Source organism: Tiliqua scincoides, chromosome 8 (genome assembly GCF_035046505.1).
Source record: "Tiliqua scincoides isolate rTilSci1 chromosome 8, rTilSci1.hap2, whole genome shotgun sequence".
NCBI lineage: Eukaryota > Metazoa > Chordata > Lepidosauria > Squamata > Scincidae > Tiliqua > Tiliqua scincoides.
Window position 1 is genome coordinate 16,921,582 of NC_089828.1, and position 22,784 is coordinate 16,944,365.

At 47.0% G+C, this 22,784-nt stretch overlaps 1 protein-coding gene across 19 annotated transcripts in view; it reads right to left on the reverse strand.

The window, feature by feature from the left end:
- The window catches only part of CELF6 (CUGBP Elav-like family member 6), a 189,996-nt gene extending 168,447 nt beyond the window's left edge, over positions 1-21,549 (reverse strand). For 12 of the 19 annotated variants that reach the window (XM_066635196.1, XM_066635199.1, XM_066635192.1 and 9 more), the window contains exons 1-2: positions 21,354-21,540; positions 7,437-7,519 (exon numbers count right to left, since the gene is read on the reverse strand). In XM_066635196.1, the coding sequence (XP_066491293.1) occupies positions 7,437-7,519; positions 21,354-21,534 (264 nt within the window). In that variant the 5' untranslated portion in view covers positions 21,535-21,540. Of the gene's footprint in view, positions 1-7,436; positions 7,520-21,353 lie in introns of all 19 variants that reach the window. The other 7 variants (XM_066635184.1, XM_066635188.1, XM_066635187.1 and 4 more) reach the window with 2 other exon arrangements.
- Positions 21,550-22,784: the final 1,235 nt, after the last annotated feature.

Sequence of the window (22,784 nt, forward strand, 5' to 3'; positions counted from 1 at the left end):
CTGTGATATTTATTCGAGTGGACGAGTGTATACAAGTTGCCGAATAAGAATCAAGTATTACATTTGACCCAAAGCAATGATGTGCACCCACACACTTGTAGGCAAACACGCTAATATACACCCGTTCTGCTCCAACTGACAGTTGTCCAAGGGCAGTGAGGATGGAGCATCTGCAAGGAGCTTATGGCTCTCCCCATCCCTGCCAGGAAGAACATGCTGCTCCAAGTGCCAGTGGCCTGAGTACTGTACACTGAGCACTGCAGAGTCAAGGAGCACCTAGCCTCTGCCACTGGCCAGAAGGCTAAGAGCTACTGGAAGGTTTCACCCCCTACCACCCAGGAAGAATACCACAGCAAGGAGAAGGCCTGCTTGCCTCCAGCCACCACCCATCATCAGGAGCGGGAACAGGAAGCTTCCCCCTGCTAAGAAGCACACTCTGCTGAAAGTTACCTAAGTGACTGACTTGTGGTCACAGTCAGAGGGATAAGGGCTGCTGAGCTCCCTCTCTCTCTCTCTTTTTCTGTGTGTGTGCGTCTGTGTCTGTGTGTGTGTGTTTGCTTGTTCTAATTACTATTGCAGCAGTCCACTGTAAGCAGTGGTGTACCAGGGGGGGGTAAGGGGGTCAAATGCTCTGGGTGTTATACCTGCAGGAGTGGCGACACCCTCCTCATCCCCCATTTTGTTCCTCGCCACCCGCACCCCCCACTGCTGAAGTTGCCTTCCTAGTCCCCTTCAGAGGGCTGGGAAAGCCACCAAAAACTGGAAGTTATGTTTAAGGCCTTCTGAGGCCCCCAATGTGGGAGTACTCAACTGGGGGGGGTGTGTGGCGTGCTACAGTCCTGGCCCTGGACACCAGAGGGGCCAGGATCGCCACTGACTGTAAACCATCTTGAGGATTATTTCGATAAAACCCAGAGTACAACTATTCTAAATAAATACATATCCCATGATAGTCGGCGTCATGCATGTTGCATACATGTGTACAGATATTATGTCTGCAAGTTTATCAAGTGATTCAACCAGTAGATGATTGGACTGAAGCTTTCTCACAGTTTAACATTTGCTTCCCTCCCAGTGTATCAGTGGGGCTGTGATTAAAAGCCTCAGTGCCACGTAGATAGTTTCCTTCCTGTGCCAATTGTGATGAAAAACTAGCATACAGGTGGCTTTTCCTTCCCACCTGTATTGAAACAGAGAAGATATTTCGCTTTTCAGGATATAACAATGACTTCTTTCATAGGAAAGAGAATCAGAGACAAGGGAAGTTCAGTACATCATTTGGTTTGAAATTAATGTCTTTAATTCAGGGCCTTCTACAATAGTGAAGGGAATTGAATTTGCTGGTTTTTAAGCCATTTCAGCTACTATATGTAATACAGAATGTCCTATATTCCTATCCTGTTCTAGATACCATCACAGATGTGCTAGTCATACAGAATACAGGCTTTTCAACAGCTTGCAAGGGACTCAGACCACACAGGAGGTGAGGACCACAGATGGCTCTAGGACACAAGAAGCAAGACACATGAAGCACAGCAGGCTTGGATGTTGTCCAGGCAGAGTTATAGTCGAAGAGAAGCAGGGCTCCTGGCCTTCTCCTACAGCAGGATCAGTGACGTAAGTAGGATCACTAAGATGCGAACTTGGAAACTTTTTTCAAAAAACCTCAGCTAATCAGGCTCAGTAAGAGGCAAACTGAAAAATTTCATTAGGGTCATCTATCAAAGTTTAAGCCAGTGGTCTCCAAACCACCGCCTGCTCTGTGCAGGAAAAGCTGTCCGGGCACAGCATGACACTTTCTATTCCATGCTGCAGCCCCTTATCTTTCAAGCCAACCTTCTGAGAAACTTGCACTGGGTCGTCTCTGCCTGGAAATTGGGGTGCAGAGCCTGCTGGGTTGACGGGCAGCAGAAACGGCTGCTCAGAGTGAGATTCTGAGCAGATCGACTTGAGAGATAAGGGGCTGCCATGTGGAACAGAAAGCGCCAAGCCACATCCAGGCAGCTTTTTCAGCACACTGGGTCTGGCCCACAGTCTGCGGTTTGGCAGCTACTGGCCTAAGGACCCAATCCTACCAACTTTCCAGCACAGGTGCAGCTGCAAAGCAGCCTTGAGATAAGGGAACAAATATTTCCATGCCTTGAGGAGGCCTCTGTGATTGCCCCACCACCAAAGGATGTAGCACATGCCCCATTGGCGCAGCTGCACCAGCACTTGAAAATTGGATAGAATTGGGCACTATGCTGTTGTCTTTCCCAAAGCCTGCGTGAGAGACAGCATCCAGTTCATTACATTAAGACTACAATCCTATGCAAATTTAGGAGTTGGGGAGTAAGCTCTACTGAACACAGGGGGACTTACTTCTGAGCAAATATGCTTAGGCTAGCACTCTAACAGCCTAATCCTATCCCCTGCCAGCCCAGAACATGCAACGCCACTGATGGAGCATGTACTACATGCTATGGTGGGGGCAAACAGACAGCCTGGGAGAGATAAAGTAGAAATACCTTTTACCTCCTCTTAGGCCACCTGTCGACAATGGATCTCCTCAGACCTACGCCAGTTATTTTGCTGGTATAAGCCCAAAGAGAGGCAAGGGGTGTCAGGTCAAGAAAACCCGTGAAACACTTCCTACCCTGAGCACAACAAGCACCCCCATTCTTTCACCATTCTGAGAGGCCAAGAACAGTAGAAGGGAAGGTGACCAGACCCTTGTACACCTTAGCACTCCTGAGGGAAAGGAGCATGCATTCACCATCAGAGGTGACAACAGAGTGACTCAGGCAACCAAGCAAATCACTGTGTTGCCATCTCCTCCTCTTATTCTGCATTTCTGCAAATGGGCTTCCTGTGGTGACATGGGGCCTCTGAAGGAGCCCATCTGCAGATGTGGAGGCCAAGAAAGGCAGCAAGGAAGCCACACCCTCAGTTGGGCATGATGCTTCATCCCTGGCCCTCGCAAAGGTGGATACTGGGGAAGTTTCAGAGGTCAGCCAGGTGGACCCTCCTGGTTCTCCATGTGGGTCTTCAGGGAGTACATGACCTGCCTGACCTCTGATGCCACCAATAATAATGGATTAAACCAGCGATTATCAACCTGTGTGGAGTAGCACACTAGCATGACCCGAATAGTCCACAAGAGTGCTGCAGGAGTTTGGGGGAGGGTCATTTATTAGTGGGCCATTGGCAGGTGAGTGCTCCCCACCAGCAGCATGGTATGCCTTGTCAATTATAAAACACACACACACACACACACTCACACACACACACTCACACACACACACACACATTACTGATGGTGTGACTTGACCATTTTAGAACCCTGTCAGTGTGCCATGAGATGAAAAAAAAATTGAAAATGACTGGATTAAATAAATTAGTGGAAATTAAATCTATCGCTAGCTGTAGTAATAATAGCTTTGTGGAACCTCCATGTTCACAGGCAGAATACCCCTGATTCCCAGTTGCTGGGGGGAGGGGAGTAACAGCTGTGCCTTCATGCCCTACTTGTGGGATTCTTGGAGACATTTGATTGGCCACTATGGAAAACAGACTGACAGACTTGATAGATCCTTGGTCCGATCCAGCAGGATCTTCCTGATCCCTTTTGTCAATGAAACTGGGACATTATTTCACCACCAAGATAAACAATGCCTTCCTTTCACAAGCGTGCATTTAAGCTTTGGCAATATGCCACATTTATTTCAGTTTAAGAGATTAATCAATTAATAGTTGGATCGTTCATCAACTCAAAAAAAAAACACAAAACGCAAACGCTTTACGGAGTTTACAGCCCTGACATACAAATCCAGACATACACACTTTCTACCTGGCTTTGGCTCGAAAGGCTAACGACTTTGAAAATAGGACTGACCTACTTGACAAATGGCTGTGCCACTACCATAAAGCTTCTCAGGAGCAACATTCACTATAGGGGCAATGGCTCTTGCATTCTTTCCCCCCCCCCCATGTCTCTGAAAGCACAAGATAACCAGGACCCTGAAAGTGAATTAGTGAGGATGATGCCATAGGAACCCCCACAAGTGACAAACCAGCACTTTGTCAGCAATCAGCCTCTCAGAATTCAAGCACCCATTTATTTATTTGTTTAGTACAAGGCACATGGAAAGTCCTTCCTGAACCTGAGCCATTCCATTATGTAGGTGGAGAAGGTTAGGGCCCCACATGTTAAAAAACAACCACCACCACACATTGCATTTCTGGAAAAAAAAAAAATTACTAAAAAGGCTACTTCAGAACTGTTCATCCAAATGTGCTATTCTTTCTCAGGATCAGAACCTTCTTTGTATAGGGAAGCGTTCAGCTGCACAATTCTCCCACCCACCTTCTGAAGTGGGACAGTCCAGACTTTTATTCCCCTCCCCATCGCACTCCCCACACACAAAAGTATGGACTGGCTCCTGGATTCACAGCTTTTGCTTGGACATGATCTACAGTGCACCTCTGGAGAATTCGGCCCAAACAGTACAGTAGTAAATTGAAATGAGACTTCAGTGAGATGCAGACCTTATCTGATGATGTTTTCCAACAAATAAAGGGGTCTTACAGGGGATTGAGCTCCTGAGAAATCACGTCCTGGGCTTATAGTAATGGCAAATGGCCAAAATATTGGGTTCCACTTGCTCAGAGTTTTTGCCCCCCCCCACACACCCATCCTCTCAAACCACAGGATTTATTTTAAGTCAGGCAAAAGCATATCTCAAAACCAAGAGGTGGGGTCTCTTTCTCTCCTCTTTCAGGCTGTGATTCACATGGTGGGTGTGCTGAAAAGAATTTTTCTTGAGAATGAGAGTGACAGACAGACAGACAGACAGACAGACAGACAGACAGACAGACAGACAGACAATTTGAAATCAGGACTAAAACAATACCAGGTCCCTACTACCCAGAGTGCACAGGCATAGAATTCTGGTATCTTGGTCTGTGAAAAAAGTTGTCCAACTCTACATAATTTCTATTCTGTGTCCAGCTCTGTCAATTTTTACTGACCATAGTTCTAGATTGCCTTTTAAGAAGATTGTCATAAGGTGTTTTACCCCAAAATGAGAGGCACAGCTATAAAACCAACCCAATAAAATGACCAGAAGCAGTGGAAATCACCAGCTCAGTCCTAGATACCTGAAGGAATGAAAGAAGATCCTCACCTGCCTTGAAAAAGATAACAGGGAAGAACACATATGGACATTGTATCAATCTGGGGAAATCACAAAACAGGCCTTGCTTCTGGAAGATGACAGGAAACACACACACACAGCATGGAACCTGGAGCACAACTTCATCTGACAATTTTAAAATCCTAATTGGTTTACACATAAACAGATATAGAAGTATACTGGGAGGAGCCATAGCCTGAGCTGTGTACACTACACCAGGACTTCCCAATTTCTTTCTTTTGCAAGTACCATTTTTGGGAGTACCATTTTTCCAAGCGCCACTTTCTCCAGGGACAGCTGCTTTATACAGGAGTGGATGGAGCACCACACACACCACACCACACATTCCTGCAGCAACGGACAGGTTTTTTCCCCCAGTTACTGCTTCCTCTTGATCTCTCCTCAGCTCTGTGTCCTCCTTGAGCAACCTGCTCCATTTCAAACAGCAATGACCAGGTCATCACACAGTTGCACTTCACTGCCAGTGCACTGCTGACCCGGCCTTACAAACCTTTGGTAGGATTAGACAAGGCAGAGCGGTGCTGTGATTCCCAGGGCACCAGTGGCACTTCACATGCATGCAGATAAATCTACCTGGCCAAGCACACCTTGCTGAAGCATCACCTGTGATACTTGTGCCACAGGCTAAGAGGCCCTGCTCCACACTCTACAAACATCAGAATTCTGCACCAAAATAACCCCAGACAATGTGCTAAGAAAAGCCATGTTCATGGACCTGAACGAATTACACAAACCCAGCAAATTTGCCAAGTTTTGCATATTATTTTGCCATCCTCTAAGTAATGGAAAACCTTAGCCTGGCTGCTAAGCTTTCACCAGGTCAATGCCCATTCAAAAACATATTTGCTGCAGTAAGAGCTAGATGCTTGCTTTTTAAAAAAAATGAAAAGATAAAATGCTGAGATACTCTGGGATCTCAATTCTTTGCCCAATACTACAATTCTCTGCCCAATCTTATACTAATTCTGTATATTTTTCTGTGTATTTTCAAAAATTCAGAATATATACCATCCTGGTCACAGCAATGTGGCACTCTCCATTCTTTAGAGACATGTCAACAGGTTTGATGTCAGCAAATTAAGAGAGAGTTCCCCCCACACCAAGACTCAGGAGAGCTACACTTAGTGGACAGTAATGATCTCTTACTGGCTCTTTACCTTTACAACATGCATGAAGAAAAAGCATGAGAAGTAACACCAAGAGGTGCATAAAAAAAAGGAGAATCCATATCAGAAAGTCATTTTCACCAAAATGGTCAGGGGCTTTGGAGCTAGCCAAGGGGTACTTAAATGATCAGAGCTACAAAAGGGGAGCATAGGATGATCTAGTCACAGGCCTGAATCACCGACCCCAGCCAAGCTAACCCAGTGACCCTGAATGCCTCTGCCTCACTTGATCACAAGCTGCTTCCATTCTACACAAGCATAAGCAGCTGGCGAATCAGGAGTACATTCTTATGCTTTTCTTATGCTGTTATTTGTGGGCAGCCCAATCCCAAACTGTGCTGGCTCAGCCAGGCCACATGCCCCTGCACTGCATCCAATACAGCTTAGGAGCAGGCTGGAGGTCTTCTTGGGCTAAGGAGATATATTTCCCCTTACCCCAAGTAAAGCCCCAGTCACCCCATGGGGCTTCTAGGATCTGTGTCAGCAACATAGCTGGTGCAAACCAAGAAAGCCTGATGCAATACTGGGCAGGCTGGGAGGCAGGATTAGGATACGGCGTGCGCCGCCACCACCGCCAATCCCGCCCCCTCTCCAACAGATCCTCCTTTGTGCTGCCCTCCCCCATCCAGGAACGCCCCCTCCCTGCCTCCAAAATGCCCTCCTGCCACCCTCTCCCAGTATCCGTGCGGCCTGGCACAACCTTACCTGTGTCATCCGGCACAGGGTTCACATGGGTGCTGCTGGGCCAACACGGATGTTTGTGCTGGCCCAGCTGGCTCCTGAGTAGCCACAAACGTGCCTTACAACACATTTGTGATACACTGAGCTGGTGCAGGGATGTCCGCGCAGCTTAGGATTGCGCTGTAATTCTGTTTAAGACATGTCTACACAGAAGCATCCTTCAAGCACAAAAATGTGTTGTCCCTCTACAGGCAAAAACATTGGTTCTAGTATAGGCAAACCCAATGCCGACAACTCCGAGGAGTGTGCCACATGGTGGTGCCATGACCACAGGGCAAACAGAACTCTGGACCAGAGGAAGGTATTTGTTTCACCAGAAAATACCATCACTTACCCCAGGCAATGTCTTCTGCTCATGCAGGGCACTCTGGGCTTTCAGGGCAGAATCCCGGGCACAATACGTAAGAAAGGCACAGCCTGGGGAGAAGAGGAAAAGGAGGTTATAACTGCAGCACATGTTAATCCGAAGCCATTACTTAACCTCACCCACGTTTGCCATGGGCCTTCAGGGTGGACAGTGAAGAACGAAACTATACAGTACAGCAGGATATGCAGAGTACAGAGCCCAGGAAGCTGCTTGGTCTTCAAACAGCTGGAGACTCCCTTCCAGGAGAGCTATGCCTAATGTCAAAGAGATGCGCATAATTTGGCAGCAGGTCAGCAGGCAGCCCAGTGGGATTCAATTTAAGGCAATTGGTGCAGATTAGCAGGGCCTGGTTAATTGGAATCAGCAGGCAGAGACAAACACACTGGGATTAGTGCAAAAGTCCCCAGATTAGCACATCAGATCTTCATCCTGCCACGCTGGGGCGACTGGCAGCATGAGTTTAAGGTAGCAATATGGGGGGCCTCTCCTTTTTTGTTGTGTTGTTGAGGGAGCACATTGTACCAATTCTGTACAAGCCCACTGCTTTTACCAAAGAGCCTAAACTTCTTCCAGAGTCATGCATCTTTGTATACAGGGTTCCATGCAGACACATGTTTTTCTCTCACTCTCTAGTCTGAATAGCAAAACCAGATGTGATGGACAGAAGATTTGTGTGGATTGGGTCAAACTTAAGAAGAAAAGGGTTGCAAAGGTAGCAGATGCTAAACCTTTCTCCTCCACTCTGCAGCTCACAGTCCACATTCTGTACCATGAGATGATGTTCCCACAGTCAGGCTACCCTCTATAGCAGGGGTGGCTAAACCGCACCTTGCAAGCCACTTGTGGCCCTTTGACATATAATGTGCGGCTCTTCGAAATATGTTGGCTGAGCTCCCTTTTTAATATAAAAGGTAAATAAGAAATTTTCAAGCTTTATATATTATTTACCAGACATAAAGTGAGAGTCCACAGGACTAAAACATAAATTTAGTGGTCATGGTGAGCAAATATATTTAAGAATTTAAATACTTCTTAAATATTGTGGCGCTCAAATATCTCTCTTGTGGGTCTCAAACATCTGAAGTTTGTTGCATGTGGTTCTTATGTTGCATGTGGTTCTCAAGTTTGGCCACCCCTGCTCTATAGCCTACTATAGCTATACTATAGTTAGAGGTGGGAGAAAATGATTTTTTCACGGATTTCAGTGTTTTTCAAAGTTAGAAGTGCAGAAAGCGGTGTTATGTATTTTTATTCAAAATTCACGCTATAATTATAAAGTATAACCACTTGAAAAGTGCACTAGGTAGGTGATATAGGTGGTACAGTGTCAGCATATGCAGCCACAGTCATTACCCATGCAAACCCCCCGCCATTAAATAATAAATAAAAACCAAATAAAACAGGTTTATTTTTTTTTTGGAGATTTTGGGGTTTTTGTTTTGTTTTGTTTTTTCAAAAATGAGAAGTGCAGAAAGCAGAATTATGCGTTTTTGGGTGCAATCCTAACCCACTTTCCAGCACTGACATAAGGGCAATGCAGCTCCGAGGTAAGGGAACAAACATTCCCTTGCTTTGAGGAAGCCTCCTTGAGCGCCATCCAACCACAGGATGCAGCACACATCCCTTTAGTGCAGCTATGACCGTACTGGAAAGTTGGTTAGGATTTGGGCCTTTATTTCATTATCGTTTTCTTCCATCTCTAACTACAGTCCAGCATCACACTGCTCTCCTGGGCTACAGTAAAGGCAAGGTAGTTCTGCATTCCTTATCCATGCATCTCTCTTGTTCCTGAAATCAGAACCCATCCCCATCCCCTGCAACCCCTTCTTACTGCATTGTTGCAGTAGATCCAGATTTAAAAACAGATATGCCACTATCTCATCTAATATGACCCAAAAAGAAAGGAGGGTGACAAGCATGTCCTGAAGTCACATGTTCATGAAGATGGCTAACATGAAGATGGCTTGTAGTTACTCAGCTGTTAGGACCCAGATAACATTGGACAGGTGGGCACATAGCAAACTCCCTTCTACTAACCATCTGGCCGAGTATTGTCAACACAAAGTAGAAGCAATTCTCTAGGGTTTCAGGCAGGGTCTTTCCCAGGAAATCCTGCCCCCCACTGAACCTTCTTCATGCAAAACTGAGCTATGGTCCCTGCCCCACTCCTTACGCTTTTACAATCCCCATACAGTTAAGTGGAGACAAATGTCCCCCTCCTTCTTCACTATCCTCTCATTGCTGAACCTCTGGGGCAACTTGATGGAAAGCTTCCTAAGTGGCCTTGGGCCGGTCGCCATCTCTTAACCTAACCTGCCTCACAGGGTTGATGCGAGGACAGAAGACAGGAAGGAACAATGCACACCACCTGAGCTCCTTGGAGGAAGGGCGGTATAAACATGTGAAAAAATAAAGTTATTTTTCAAACACAGAGACCAGTTTTCTTAATGATCATCAATTCATAGAAAAGTAATCCCCTGTGAATTAGAAGAGAAACCTGAATGCAAAATACATTGTTATTTTTCTTTCAGAAATCTAACGTGCAGGACAAAGTTTGTGTGTGAGTGCCCCCCGGAAATGCACTTTACTCCTTCTGTGCCCTCCCCCCAGTATTTCTTTTCTGGTGCCACCACTGTTCTAACAGAACTTTGTGCATTGTTTAGGCTTTAAGGCACGTTCTATGTCACCTGGGTCCTGTCACCAGGCATATAGGAGCCTTGACTCAAAGGCTGAAATCCCTCAATTATCTCAGAAGAGAAGCTTGCCTTCTGGGAGGTTGCCGTCCCATTTTTGCAGGTGATCAGCTGTGACACTACTCTGAGAAACCCCCTCCCCCAGAGGCTAGGTGGGAAGGACCCCAGCACCTCCCCAAACATCTTTGCCTGAGGCCTGCTCTGCTATCTTGTGGTCACCAGGCTAAATCTGTCTTCTTTTCCCAAGCTTTTCATGAATATGAGATATGGAATTGCTTCATTATTTCTAGCTACAACTGCTTTGTAGTTGTCATGTCTATTTTTTGTTCCCTTTTGATCTCTAGATCCATTTGATTTTAAATCTGCTTTTCATATTTTATTCTTGTATTCATACATAACTTTCCTGTGTGAGACACCTTGAAGCACAGGTAGTGACTGGGGTGGGGGTGGGGTCAAGCACCTCCCAAACAAGTAGGTCATCTCCTCACCAGCATCCCATTGTTGAAACCCACCCCCATGGTATCTTGAAAGAAACGTATTTTTACGTACACTTAATGCTTCTCTTTCTTATCCTCAAGCAGTATGTATAAAACACATCGATTCAAAGAGTAGTTTCCCATTGGCTAAAGTCTCTTTATCTTTAAGGTGGGAATGCTGATGTGAACTACATCATTATTTCATCATTCTTTCAGAAATCTAACATGGGGAAAAGTTCCCTTCTCCCCAAAAATGAATCTTGCCTTTTCTGTGCCCCCAATATATCGTTCTAGTATCACTACTCCCTTGAAGACCAGTCAGTGGAAAAATGGAGGTAGAAATAATTTAAAAATCAGCTAAGTGTTATTTTACATACAAACATGAAAACAAACTGTTCATAGATACATCCCCCCCACACACACACACTTCCATTGGAAGAGGGGGGAGAAACACATTCTCAAGACTGTCAATGGTCATGATACCTTATGAAGTAGAAAGCTCTGCCCTGTGAAGCTTACATTCTAAAATGCGGAAGACACATGGAAGACACAACAGAAGAAAGGGAAGGAAATGGAGACAGGGGTAAACAGAGGAAGTATATGCACTTATTTCAGTTACACTTGGGATTGGTTTCAGGAGGGGTCAGGACGACGTGGTTGTGCTAAAGTTTTCACAGAAAAGGTGTGTTCTTTAGGGAAATTTGAAGGGCGGCAGCACCCCCACGTGCTCTAGGAGACAGCTTAACACTGGAGGAGCAACAGGGTGGATTTTTCTGAGGGTGCAGGAGAGTGGCAGGGCTAGAGAAGAAAGGGGAACAGCTAGTGCACCAGCCAATGCTGATAAAATGGACTCCTAGCCTGGCTGCCCACCCGAGAAACCAGGAGCAGGGTGAAAGCCCAGAAACACTCATAAACACTCGCAATCTTATCTAGGTGCCTTTAAGAGGGGATTGGACAAATTTCTGGAAGAAAAGTTCATCATGGGTTACAAGTCAAGGTAGGTATGTGCAAGGTAGAGGTAGGTTACCTCCGACTGCCAGATGCAGGGGAGGGCACCAGGACGCAGGTTGTGTCTGTTGTCTGGTGTGTTCCCTGAAGCATTTGGTGGACCACTGTGAGATACAGGAAGCTGGACTAAATGGGCCTTTGGCCTGATCCAGCGGGGCTCTTCTTAACTGCAGAGAGTATCTGACCCGTCCCTCTAGAACAGGCATGTCTGTTTATCTGGCCAGGGAACCACCCACACTTGAATTCCAGATGGGAGTCAGATGTTGGAATCCTTACAACAACCTTCCAAGGTAGGGGTGTCCAAAGTTTTTGGCAGGAGGGCCACATCATCTCTCTGACACTGTGTCGGAGGCCAGGGAAAGAAAGAATTAATTTACATTTAAAATTTTAATACATTTACATAAGTTTACATAAATGAATATATTAAAGATGAACTGATATGAATGAATGAAGGTCTTGCAATAGCTCAAGGCCTCTAAAAGGCCTTGCAAAAAGCAAGGCTGGCCTTTCCTTTGCTGCCACTACTGCATCACAGACATGAAACAGCAAGCAGTGGAGGAAGCCCTCATCCCACAGCTCACGCAAAAAGGTCAAACAGTTGCCTTCACGCTGAGAGCAGTTGTGTTGGGCCAGTGCAGGCTGCAACAAATCTCTGGCGGGCCAGAGGCTCATTGGAGACTGGGGGCTCCCTGAGGGTCGCATTGAGAGGCCTTGAGGGCCGCATATGGCCCCAGGGCTGGGGTTTGGGTAACCCTGTTCCAAGGCAAGGTGTATATCCCCATTTTGCACCTGGGGAACTAAGGCTGATAGGGACGGGCCTGCCCAAGGGTACCTAGTAGGTTCATTGCAAAGGGGAGATTCAAACCATTGTAGTTTTGATTTGTCACTCGGGCTCTTAGCCACAATGCTATACCAGCTCTCAACTGAAGTTGATCCAGATCATCCTCATCACCCAAGAGGCCCTGGCTAACCAGAAACCGACTGTCCTCTCCACGACTTTGACCAGAAAAGGGAGATTTGATAAAAGCTTGTAATATCCCAGGTCGCAAGAGTTCGTCTTCCACAGAGGTCAAACTACTGATTCTTTCAACACAGCTGATATTGCACTCTGCTCTAGTCAACCATAAATGATGTTTTAATAAAAGGCCCTGTGACCCTTCCCAACTTTTTAGAAGCAGCCAACGCTGGACATGAGACAAGTGAGCAAGCGGTCAACAGCGTGCACTCTGTCCACATGTCAACAACTGAAAGCAAGCCAGCCACACTCTAACAAGAGGAGGCCCTGGATACCTCTTCTCCAGACTCTGTTTCAGCAGTGGTGCCAGAGTCCGATTAGATCTGAGCCATTTTATCCATAAAGAATTCAGCAACGCCAACACACAAAGCAACTGCTGGTTTTCTAAACTCTCCACAGGAAAGGTGCTAGGTTGCAAGAACCCTTTAATCACTCTGGACAACGGACATGATTCTATGGATGAAATGGTGATGCAGAAATAAGGACTTTTGGCTGTCATCACTCTCACAGAATACCCTTCAAGTGTTCTCTAAGCTGCATTCTGTTGCATTTGTTGCAAGTCTCTCCCCCCCCCCCGTTGCACTTCAGTCATTGCCCCAACAGCCTTATCGCTTGTAGCTCCCCAGCAAACCACAGAGGCCTCCATACTGGCAAGGAGGAAAAAGTCTATGATCTATTGCATCAATGACCCAAGCGAGCTTCCTATGTTAGGAGCCAGCTGAGTATTAACAAGACAGCTGGTCAAATCTGTTTTTAAAAATCCCCTAAGGCAGCCTGGAAACCATCTGGATCCATCAGCATTCAAGGTTAGACTATCCTACCTAGTCCATCATTCCTAGCCCTGCAGGGTCAGACCAAAGGACCACCTAACAGCCCAATCCTAAGCTTCCCAGTGCCATGTGGTATAGTGGCACTGAAATGGCTGCTGTTGTATTCTGTGAGGCCAGGGAAGCCACCAGAGGTCTCCTTGGGGTAAGGGGACAATTGTCCCCTTACCTTGAGTAAAGCCCCAGCCCCCACACAATGGGGCTTCTCAAGACTGCACAGACTTGAGAAGCCCATGTCAGGCTTCTGAACCTGACATGGGGGATAGGATCCAATGGAGGAGGCCTCTGCCAGTCCCAGGAGTGTGCAGGGGTGTGCAGGGGGTGTGCAGGAGTGTGCAGGGGGTGCGGGCCGCACCGGGTGACGTGCACGGGGGGGGGTGACGCGCACTGGGGGGTCACACGCTAAAATCGTGGTGGTTAGGAGTAACCCTATCAAATTATATACCGTTGGATGTGGAATTTCGAGCGGAATGAAATACAAAAAATCACTGTGAAATATTTCCTTTCTATCAAAAGTTATGGCCAAAAAACTGGAGAACAAAAAATGCATGGTTGCCTTCTGGTGGGTCTTGGACAGACTGTCATTCTAAAAAGTGGGTCCCAGTGCTAACAGACTGAGAACTGCTGCAATAAGGTGTTAGTAAGTTGACACCCTTGGGGGGGGGGGGTGACACCACTAGTGACCAAAATCACTAAAATCATAATTTGGAAGAATAATACCATCATGTTATATATCAATCAATGTGTAATTTCATGCAGAATGTGTTCTATATTTGTTCCATCAAAAGGTACAGCCTAAAAACCAGTGGGGGTGGAGTGATGGCACATCACCACGCCCACCACCTGGGGTGCTGCCCGGCCCACTACATGGGGGTGACGCGCTGGCATCCTGCACCGGGTGATGCGAACCCTAGTGACGCCACTGGCCAGTCCCACCCCCTTCCCGGGCTGGTCCCACCCCATTCCACCCTTGCTGCCCTCCCCCAATCCAGGAACACCTCCCTCTGTCCCCCTCCCCATGCCCCTATGCCACCTGGCACTTACCTTTGCTCCACCAGCGGCTGGGGGTTCCTCCTTGGTACAGGCCTCCCCACCAGTACCAGATTTTCAAAGGGGGGTGCAACATGCCTTATGGCACATTTGCATCACCCAGCACCAATGCTAAAGCCTGATGGGATTGGGCCCTATGCCCAGTTTCTCAAACTGGTCAACCAGACACTTTGGGGAAGTCCAGAAGCAGGAGATAAAGGCAGCCCTGTCTCCTGCCATTGGCATTCAGAAGTTCCACTGCTTGTGAACCTAGAGGCATATAGCCATCATGCCTAGTAGCCACTAATAGACTTAGGACACAGTCCTAACCCATTTTAGGAGGCCTCCATGAGTGCCATTCAACTTCAGGATGCAGCACATGCTCCATTGGCACAGCTATGTTAGTGCTGGAAAGTTGGTTAGGATTTGGGCCTTATAGGCAGCCTTCCTGTTTTAGCATCTTAAGGGGATTTTTAGCTGAGTATGCTAAGAATCACACCAAAAAGCCAGAACCAGTTCCAGTAAACCACTGGTCTGCATTCATGATCTGGCTTTTGGAAGGTTCCTTGTGGATATAAACACATTAAATGTCTTAGCACAATGTTCATCCAAACATCTTACTCAAAAACAAATCCATATACTACAACCAGATATTGCTGCCTTTTTTTTTTTTTTTTTTAAGATTCAGCTCCACAAGATTGTATTTGAGCAAAACTGTGTGCGTTTGTCTTTTCAGGGCCACAGGTCCCAAGAGTCATTACAAAGAAGCAAAACATGGCATCAGAAACGGTTCTGAGCTAAGCACCCATCCAAGTTGATGGTTGACCTCTTTGGTGATTTGTAGACCCACACAGATTTCTTTGGGGAGGTACCCGCAGGCCAGTGTGTTCAAGGAAAAGAAAGGCAAAACTCACTAACACAACTTGGGGGCTCAGTTAACTGATTCAAAATGAAATCTTGTGCTTCTGACCACTGCATAAAGGCAGGAAAACCCTACAAAAATATGTACAAAGTATGCATAAGTAAATGTACATGTAGCTAGTAATTTGCACCCATAGAAATTCACAGGGAAATATGCACAAGAACCTGTTGCATGCAAAAGTGATGTGCTTTCAAGACCTAGTCATTTCAATCAGAGGATTAAGACCTTGCTTATTTTCTCCCACTGAAATCAAAGTCACTCATCTTGGGTTGGATCATGCCTTATATATGAATGGTAAATTTATGCTCAAATGGCAAAAGAGACAATAACTATAACTGGCTATAATCTCCGATCGCCAGATTCAGAGCTGGATACTGACACTCTGCGTAGTGAGTAGTTCTACTGGATGTTCCTGGGGCTGCCAAGGTGAATGAGTAACACTCTTGGAGGAATCTGCTTCTTTCCTTAGCACACGTTGTGAACTGTGAATCAAAAGCAACCGCAGGAAGACTGTTCAGCGCTGACTCACACTCATCAACCCCTTACTCTCAGATAGAGCTTGGGTGAGGTTTTGTGAGTCTGCAATATTATGAATAAGGTTTGCATGGTTTTGCCTGCCCCGTTCATGTCACAGCTTTGCAAAGCCGCTGTGAAAAAGGATAATGACCTCAGGGGTTGGCCCAATCCCTCCAGGTTGCTGAGTTGATGCCACACCAACTGCTGTTCCCATACCCCACACATCACCTTGCCACAATTCATGCGGATCCCCTTACATTACAGTGCCCCAGCCACTGCCTCTCCTTCTTTCATTCCCTGACTTTGAAAAGCAGCTAGGGGAGAAAGCAGAACAGGAAATAGGGAAGAGAGGGGAGTGGTGATGTTCTAGTCCACCACTCTTCTCTCCTCAGCTCTTCCTTTCCAATCCACAGAGCAGGAGAATGAGGAGTAGTGGGGGAAGCAGGCAGAGGTAGATAGGCAGATGGCAGTAGCTAGTTAGTGCCACCTCTAATCCATTAGGAGACCACCCCAGTCAACCTTGTGAATCCACAAGGCTTGAGTGGCCCAGGCAGAACCTCTGCCTGCACCTAACATTTATGAAAATGAAGACAAGTATGAATATTTGCTAGCCTTTGACTAAATCAAGAACAACAACAATTTTGCAAGGTTCACAGCATATCATCATCATCATTAGTTTTTATCCTCTGGTACTGTTATTTTTTTAATTAGATCCTATATAAAGCTTCCTAAAACACTATTAAAACAGCAGCAAAACAGTTTCCTTTCAAAAATGTAAATATTTAATGAACGAAATTTGACATTGATGCATTTTTAATATTGGCACAATTAAATCTGCTAGATGATTAAGTATTAATAACTCTTAATAAGTGCAACCATCTTGCCTTCAAATAGAACAAAATGAAGAGTGAAGAAATGCAGGCCTGGTAGCCAGCAGCTGACAGACAGACAGACCAACAGCTCCTGGTAATAGCTGTTTGGGTTCATTTAAAACACTCCTAAAACTTCTGTAATCCACTGACTTGCCTTTGTGCAAAACCAAGACACAAAAGACATGTTTTGTGATAGATGAGCAAAATAAAGGAGCACTTTAATTAGATGAATGACATTTAATTGCATCGATCAAGCAATATATTTAAATGAAGAAGGGTGTTTCATTTTCATTCTGGCTTTTACAGTTACAAATACTGTATCTAGTACAGGTTTGAAGAGATTTTTAAAAATATAAATAAGCCACGTGGATAGACTTTGGTATATATGGGGTGGGGGGCAAACATACCCTTATCCTCACATATGGTGCTGGGTAGGATAGTATCTGAAGAGTTAACTAGCTACCTAAGGATTATTGGTCTCTTCAAAACGCTATTTCACAAGAACACTCAGGCAATTGCAGGTTGTCACAAAGCAGCTTCCCAGCACCCTTAAGCCAAATTTGATAGGACTTTCTAGAAACTGAGTGTTCAGCTCAGCTTCTTCCATCAATCCTGAGGTCTGATATTTGGAAACTGTTGTTCATATTTGTTTATCGTGATGGCATTGAACCCTCTGTTTCACTGCTGTTTAGCAAGAGGAATAGACTGCTGCTTGATTGCTTTGGGGGTGGGGGAAAGATCTTCAATGCTCATATTTTTTCCCCACCTGCCCTGTGCCCATCAGCTGGTGCATACATTTCATTCTGAGGCCTGAGAGTTGATACATTTGTTTCTGTAAAGGTGGTTTTCAGGAACATACCTACCTACCTAGGAGATGCTAAAAATTAAGGTAGACTTTGTGCTCACTGCACAAAGTGAGCATTGCACTCTTGGGGGGGGGGGGACTGTTACTATCAAACTCTAGCTTTGTATCCTGAAGAAACTGCTTTTCAAATCAGGCAGTCTGAGAAAAGTTGCAAAAGCAGAGAGGTTTGTGTCTCCTGTTTTGTTGCCAAGACAATGGCTTGCAAAGGCACAGGATCCTGTAAGTCACTCAGATTAAGCTCCTTTGAATACACTGAGGCTTAAGATTGCAATTCTACAACACAGCGATTCTCAAACTTTTTACCACCAGGACCAACTTTTTAGCATGACTATCTGTTGGGACCCCACCAGAAGTGATGTCATTAACCTTGAAGTGATGTCATGGCCAGAAGTGACATCTTCAAGCAGAAAAATTTTTAACACCCCCAATCCGACCAAATCAAATCAATTAAGTAAGTAAATTAAAAGCTTACAATACGTATAAGTTTTAAAAATTATTTAACATAAAGAAGAACCAAACCCTCCTAACCCCTTCCAAGTAGTGGCTGATCTGTTTAAAAATAATTCCCCAAACATCCCAAAGGCTGCAATCCTATCCACATTTACCCATGAGTAAGCCCCATTGACCCGCATTGTTAAAAGAATATGCAGAGTAACATGTTAAAAGTATGTTCCCAAATGCAGTCATGGCAGTCATGACTTTATGGTGGCATAAAGTCTAATACTGTACTGATAAAATACGCATTGAAATGAATGGGAATTCACCTGAAATTGGCTCGCAACCCACCTAACGCGTCCTGACATAAATTTGAGAAATCCTACTATAATATTTACCTAGGAGTCTCACTGACTTCAGTGGAGCTTACTTCTGAGCAGGCAGGTTATACTGTAAGTAAATGTGCACAGAATCAGGTGGTATTACAACACAATTGCATGCATGTACTCAAAAGTAAGTTCAATTGCATTCAACAGGGCTTATAACCCAATCCTATGCATGTCTACTCAAAAGTAAGTCCCATTAGAATAAATCAGGAAAGTGTGGATAGGATTGGGCTGTCCCTCCCAGGAAAGTGTGTATAGGACTGCAGCCTTAAAGAATGAATTGAATTACACATAGCCTTCTGGAACTGAAAAAGGTTTGACAAACACATACTAGGAGTTCTATCTCTGCAGGTAAAACACAAGGAGCAATCTCTGCCTGATGAGTGCCTTTAAAAAAAGCAGAGCTGATATGGTAGAGAACAACCTATTGTATGAAAAATGTGAAGACATCCACCCACAAGCCAACTCAGCTTGCTTTGTCTATTAATTCATCCATCCAGTTTTTGCAAGTTGCATTTTGTAACTGTCACTAGAAATTACAAACAGGACATATTCCCACCACCTACTCACTCTTTCCGTGATACCTGGTTTCTTTCTATCCTTCAATGAAATTAATGCCAATTATTATTGATTATTATTGACATTGATTGTGTCTTATTTGTACAATTCTTATAAACATATGCATCATGTGATGCTTTAGGAACTGTTTCAATGCTTTTCCTCCTAACATGGGAGCAACAAACAGTTGTATTTGTTGGCCAAGCCAATACAAAGAATTCTGAGGAAACACACAAATTAAAGAACTTGATTTTAAAATATATAGTTTTTTTTTGGGGGGGGGGGTTTGCTAATATCTAGACTGGTGGGTTAGGGATTCGGGTGTAGACTCGTTTCCTTGAGATAAAAGGGACCCTCCCCATACACACACCTTACATCTGCTTTTCATCTGACTCAACTTTGCACACAAGCTAACTCAACAAGGGGAGGGGGAAGACAGGCAGCTCTTTTAAGCAACAGAAACATCTCTAGATCCCGTCACTACTGCGGTCTATTTCCTAGTCAGCGTTTATGTACCATCAGCCCCCCCCCACATCCATTCATAAGTAAGCCATTCTCTCTCTCTCTCTCTCTCTCTCTCTCTCACACACACACACACACACACACACACACACACACTTCTCCATCAAACCAAACTTTGCAAGGGGACAAAAGGTCTGCTACAGGCCAGTCACATCAACCCCCTCCTCTGGATCAGAAGATGTCCCTTCTCTTTGTGTTTACAAACCATCTCCGTCACATCCTGTTCACGCACTTATTCTCTCACCAATGCACCTTACGCCAGTTCTCTCTGTCAGGCATGTGCATGGACATGCATGTACACACAGGCATCCACCCAGGCCAACTTTACACATATAGTGCAAAAAATCTACGCATGTTTACTCAAACATAAACATGTGCTCAACAGGGCTTCCTGCTAAGTGTACATAGGATTGCAGCCATAATACCTTAAGTATGAAGGATAGGGGGCTGGGGGGGGGACTTTGCCAGCTGCACTAACCTCCCCCAGATCCAGAAGATGTCTATTTGCTATGTTTAGGAATCGCCTCCCCCTTCCTTTTGCACATGCGTGCACTAATCACACACTCTCTCTCTCTCACCCAGGCACTACATGTGACCCAACTTTATACACATAATTACTCATTACACCTCTCTCTCTCTCTCTCTCTGTGTGTGTGTGTGTGTGTGTGTTGGGGGGAGAGAAAGAGGTGGCCCTGGGAGGCGGGAGGCTTGGCCTTCTCCATAGCTCTCAGATGGTTTGCAGTCTCCTCTCCTGTTTATGAATCAACTTCCCTCCCCTCCCCTACTCCAGTAGCCATCCTCTCTGCACGCTTACCTGGGAGTAAAGCTCCACTGAACTACAGTAAGTAATTCAGTATCTAGCTGTCCAGATAATGTCTGGCTATAGGACTTACTTCTGAGTAGACATGCCTAGGGACTGGGCTTTAATGCCGCCATCCTTGCAACACGCAGATCGGGAGTTAGCCCCTTGGATCTCAGTGGGACTTACTTCCGAGTAACCCTGCCTAGGACAGGGCTCTCTCTCTCTCTCTCTCTCTCTCCTGGATCGCAGTGGGACTTACTTCTGAGTAACCCTGCCTATGATAGGGCTACTTCTCTTTCTCTCTCGTGGATCGCAGTGGGTAAACCTACCTAGGATGGTGCTGCCTCTCTCTCTCTCTCTCTCTCTCTCTCTCTCTCTCTCTCTCTCTCTCTCTCGTGGATCGCAGTGGGACTTCCAAGTAAGTCCCTGCCTATGACAGGGCTATGATAGGGCTGTTTCTCTTTCTCTCTCGTGGATCACAGTGGGACTTGCGTCCGAGTATACCTGCCTAGAATGGTGCTCTCTCTCTCTCTCTCTCTCTCTCTCTCGGATCGCAGTGGGACTTACTTCCGAGTAAACCTCCCTAGGATGGGGCTGCCTCTCTCTCTCTCTCTCTCTCTCTCTCTCTCTCTCTCTCTCTCGTGGATCGCAGTGGAACTTGCTTCCGAGTAACCCTGCCTATGGTGGGGAGTGGGACTTACTTCCAAGTAAACCTCCCTAGGATGGGGCTGCTTCTCCCTCGTGGATCGAGTGGGACTTACTTCCGAGTAACCCTGCCTAGGATGGGGCTGCCTCTCTCTCTCTCTCTCTCTCACTCACACACACACACACACACGCACGCACGCACAGGCACAGGCACAGCAGCAGCAGCTCCTCTCCATCCCTTTGTTGGCCCTCCCTCCCGGCCGGGGGCAGCAGGCGTGGTGGGACCGGAGGGGGAGGGCGGGGAGGGCCGTACCTTTGTGCATGCCGGTGAAGCGGTCCTTGAGCACGGTGAGCTCGTAGATCTTGCCGAATTCCTCGAAGAGGGGCTTCAGGTCGCTCTCCTCCAGGTTGCGCGGGATCTGCCCCACGAAGAGCTTGATGGCATCGTGGTCCTTCATGGCGATGGTGCCCTGGCCGTGCGTCAGCCCATTCATCCTCCCGGAGCTGTTCGTGGTGCTGAAGGCAGCGCTCTCCGCCTGCGGCGGCGGAGGCGGGGGAGGCGGCGGCGGCGGGGGCGGGGGCCCGGGGGGAGGTTGCTGCTGCTGCTGCGCTAGCCCGTTGGCCAGAGTAGCCATGATGTTCCCAGCCGGCTCTGCCCCGCCCCGGCCGCCCCGCCCCGGCTCCTGCCTGCTGCCTGCGGGAGCAGGGGGAGGGGGCTGCCAGCCTAGCCCGGCTCCCCCTCCGCTGCGAGCCCAGCCCCTCCTCCCCTGCCCACCTCCCTGCCCTTACCTTCCCTCGCCTCGCCTCGCCTCGCCTCGCCTGCCCGGGCTCGGCTGGGCTTTGCAAGGCTCGCCTGGGCTTCGCCTCCCTCCTTGCAACCCTCCCTCCCTGGATGCCACCGGGCCCGGTGACGTCAGCCGCCTGGTCCTGGACCACTCTCGCGTGTGATTTGCATAAGGAGCGCGTCTTGGCCAATGGGGGCGCGGGGAAGCGGAGGGGGCGGGGCCGGGCTGCGAGGCATGGGCGCGCGGCCGGCGGGAGAAGAGAGCGCAGAGGGGACCCCGGCGGCTGCTCAGCTGGGTAGCCCCAAGGCTCAGAGCCGCGGAAGGGGAGGGGAGGATGTGAAGTCTTCCGCCGTGGGGGAGGGGAAGGAGAAGGGGAGTAGTAGCCCTCCACCTCATTGCACGGTGTGGAAAGTGGTGGGGGACACTTGCAACTGGAGACCAGGTAGTGTGCTCTTGCAAAGGGAGGCTCCATTGATCAGCCAAGACCCATCAGAGCTTTTTGGCTCCTTTTGCTTGCCAATGAACCACAGCGGAGTAGGCAATGGGGCAACACTTGCAACAGGAGATCTGGTAGTGTGCTCTTGTAAAGAGGGAGGCTCTATTGACCAGGCAAGAGCCATCAGGACTTTTTGGCTCCTTTTGCTTGCCAATGATGGAGGAGGCAGTGGGGGCCACTTGCAACGAGATCCAGTAGTGTGCTCTTAAGAACTTAAGAACAGCCCCACTGGATCAGGCCATAGGATCACAGCGGCCCACCAAATGCCCCAAGGATCACACCAGATAACAAGAGACCTGCATCCTGGTGCCCTCCCTTGCACTGGCATTCTGACATAGCCCATTTCTAAAATCAGGAGGTTGCACATACGCATTATGGCTTGTAACCTGTAATGGATTTTTCCCTCCAGAAACTTGTCCAATCCCCATTTAAAGGCGTCTAGGCCAGATGCCATCACCCCATC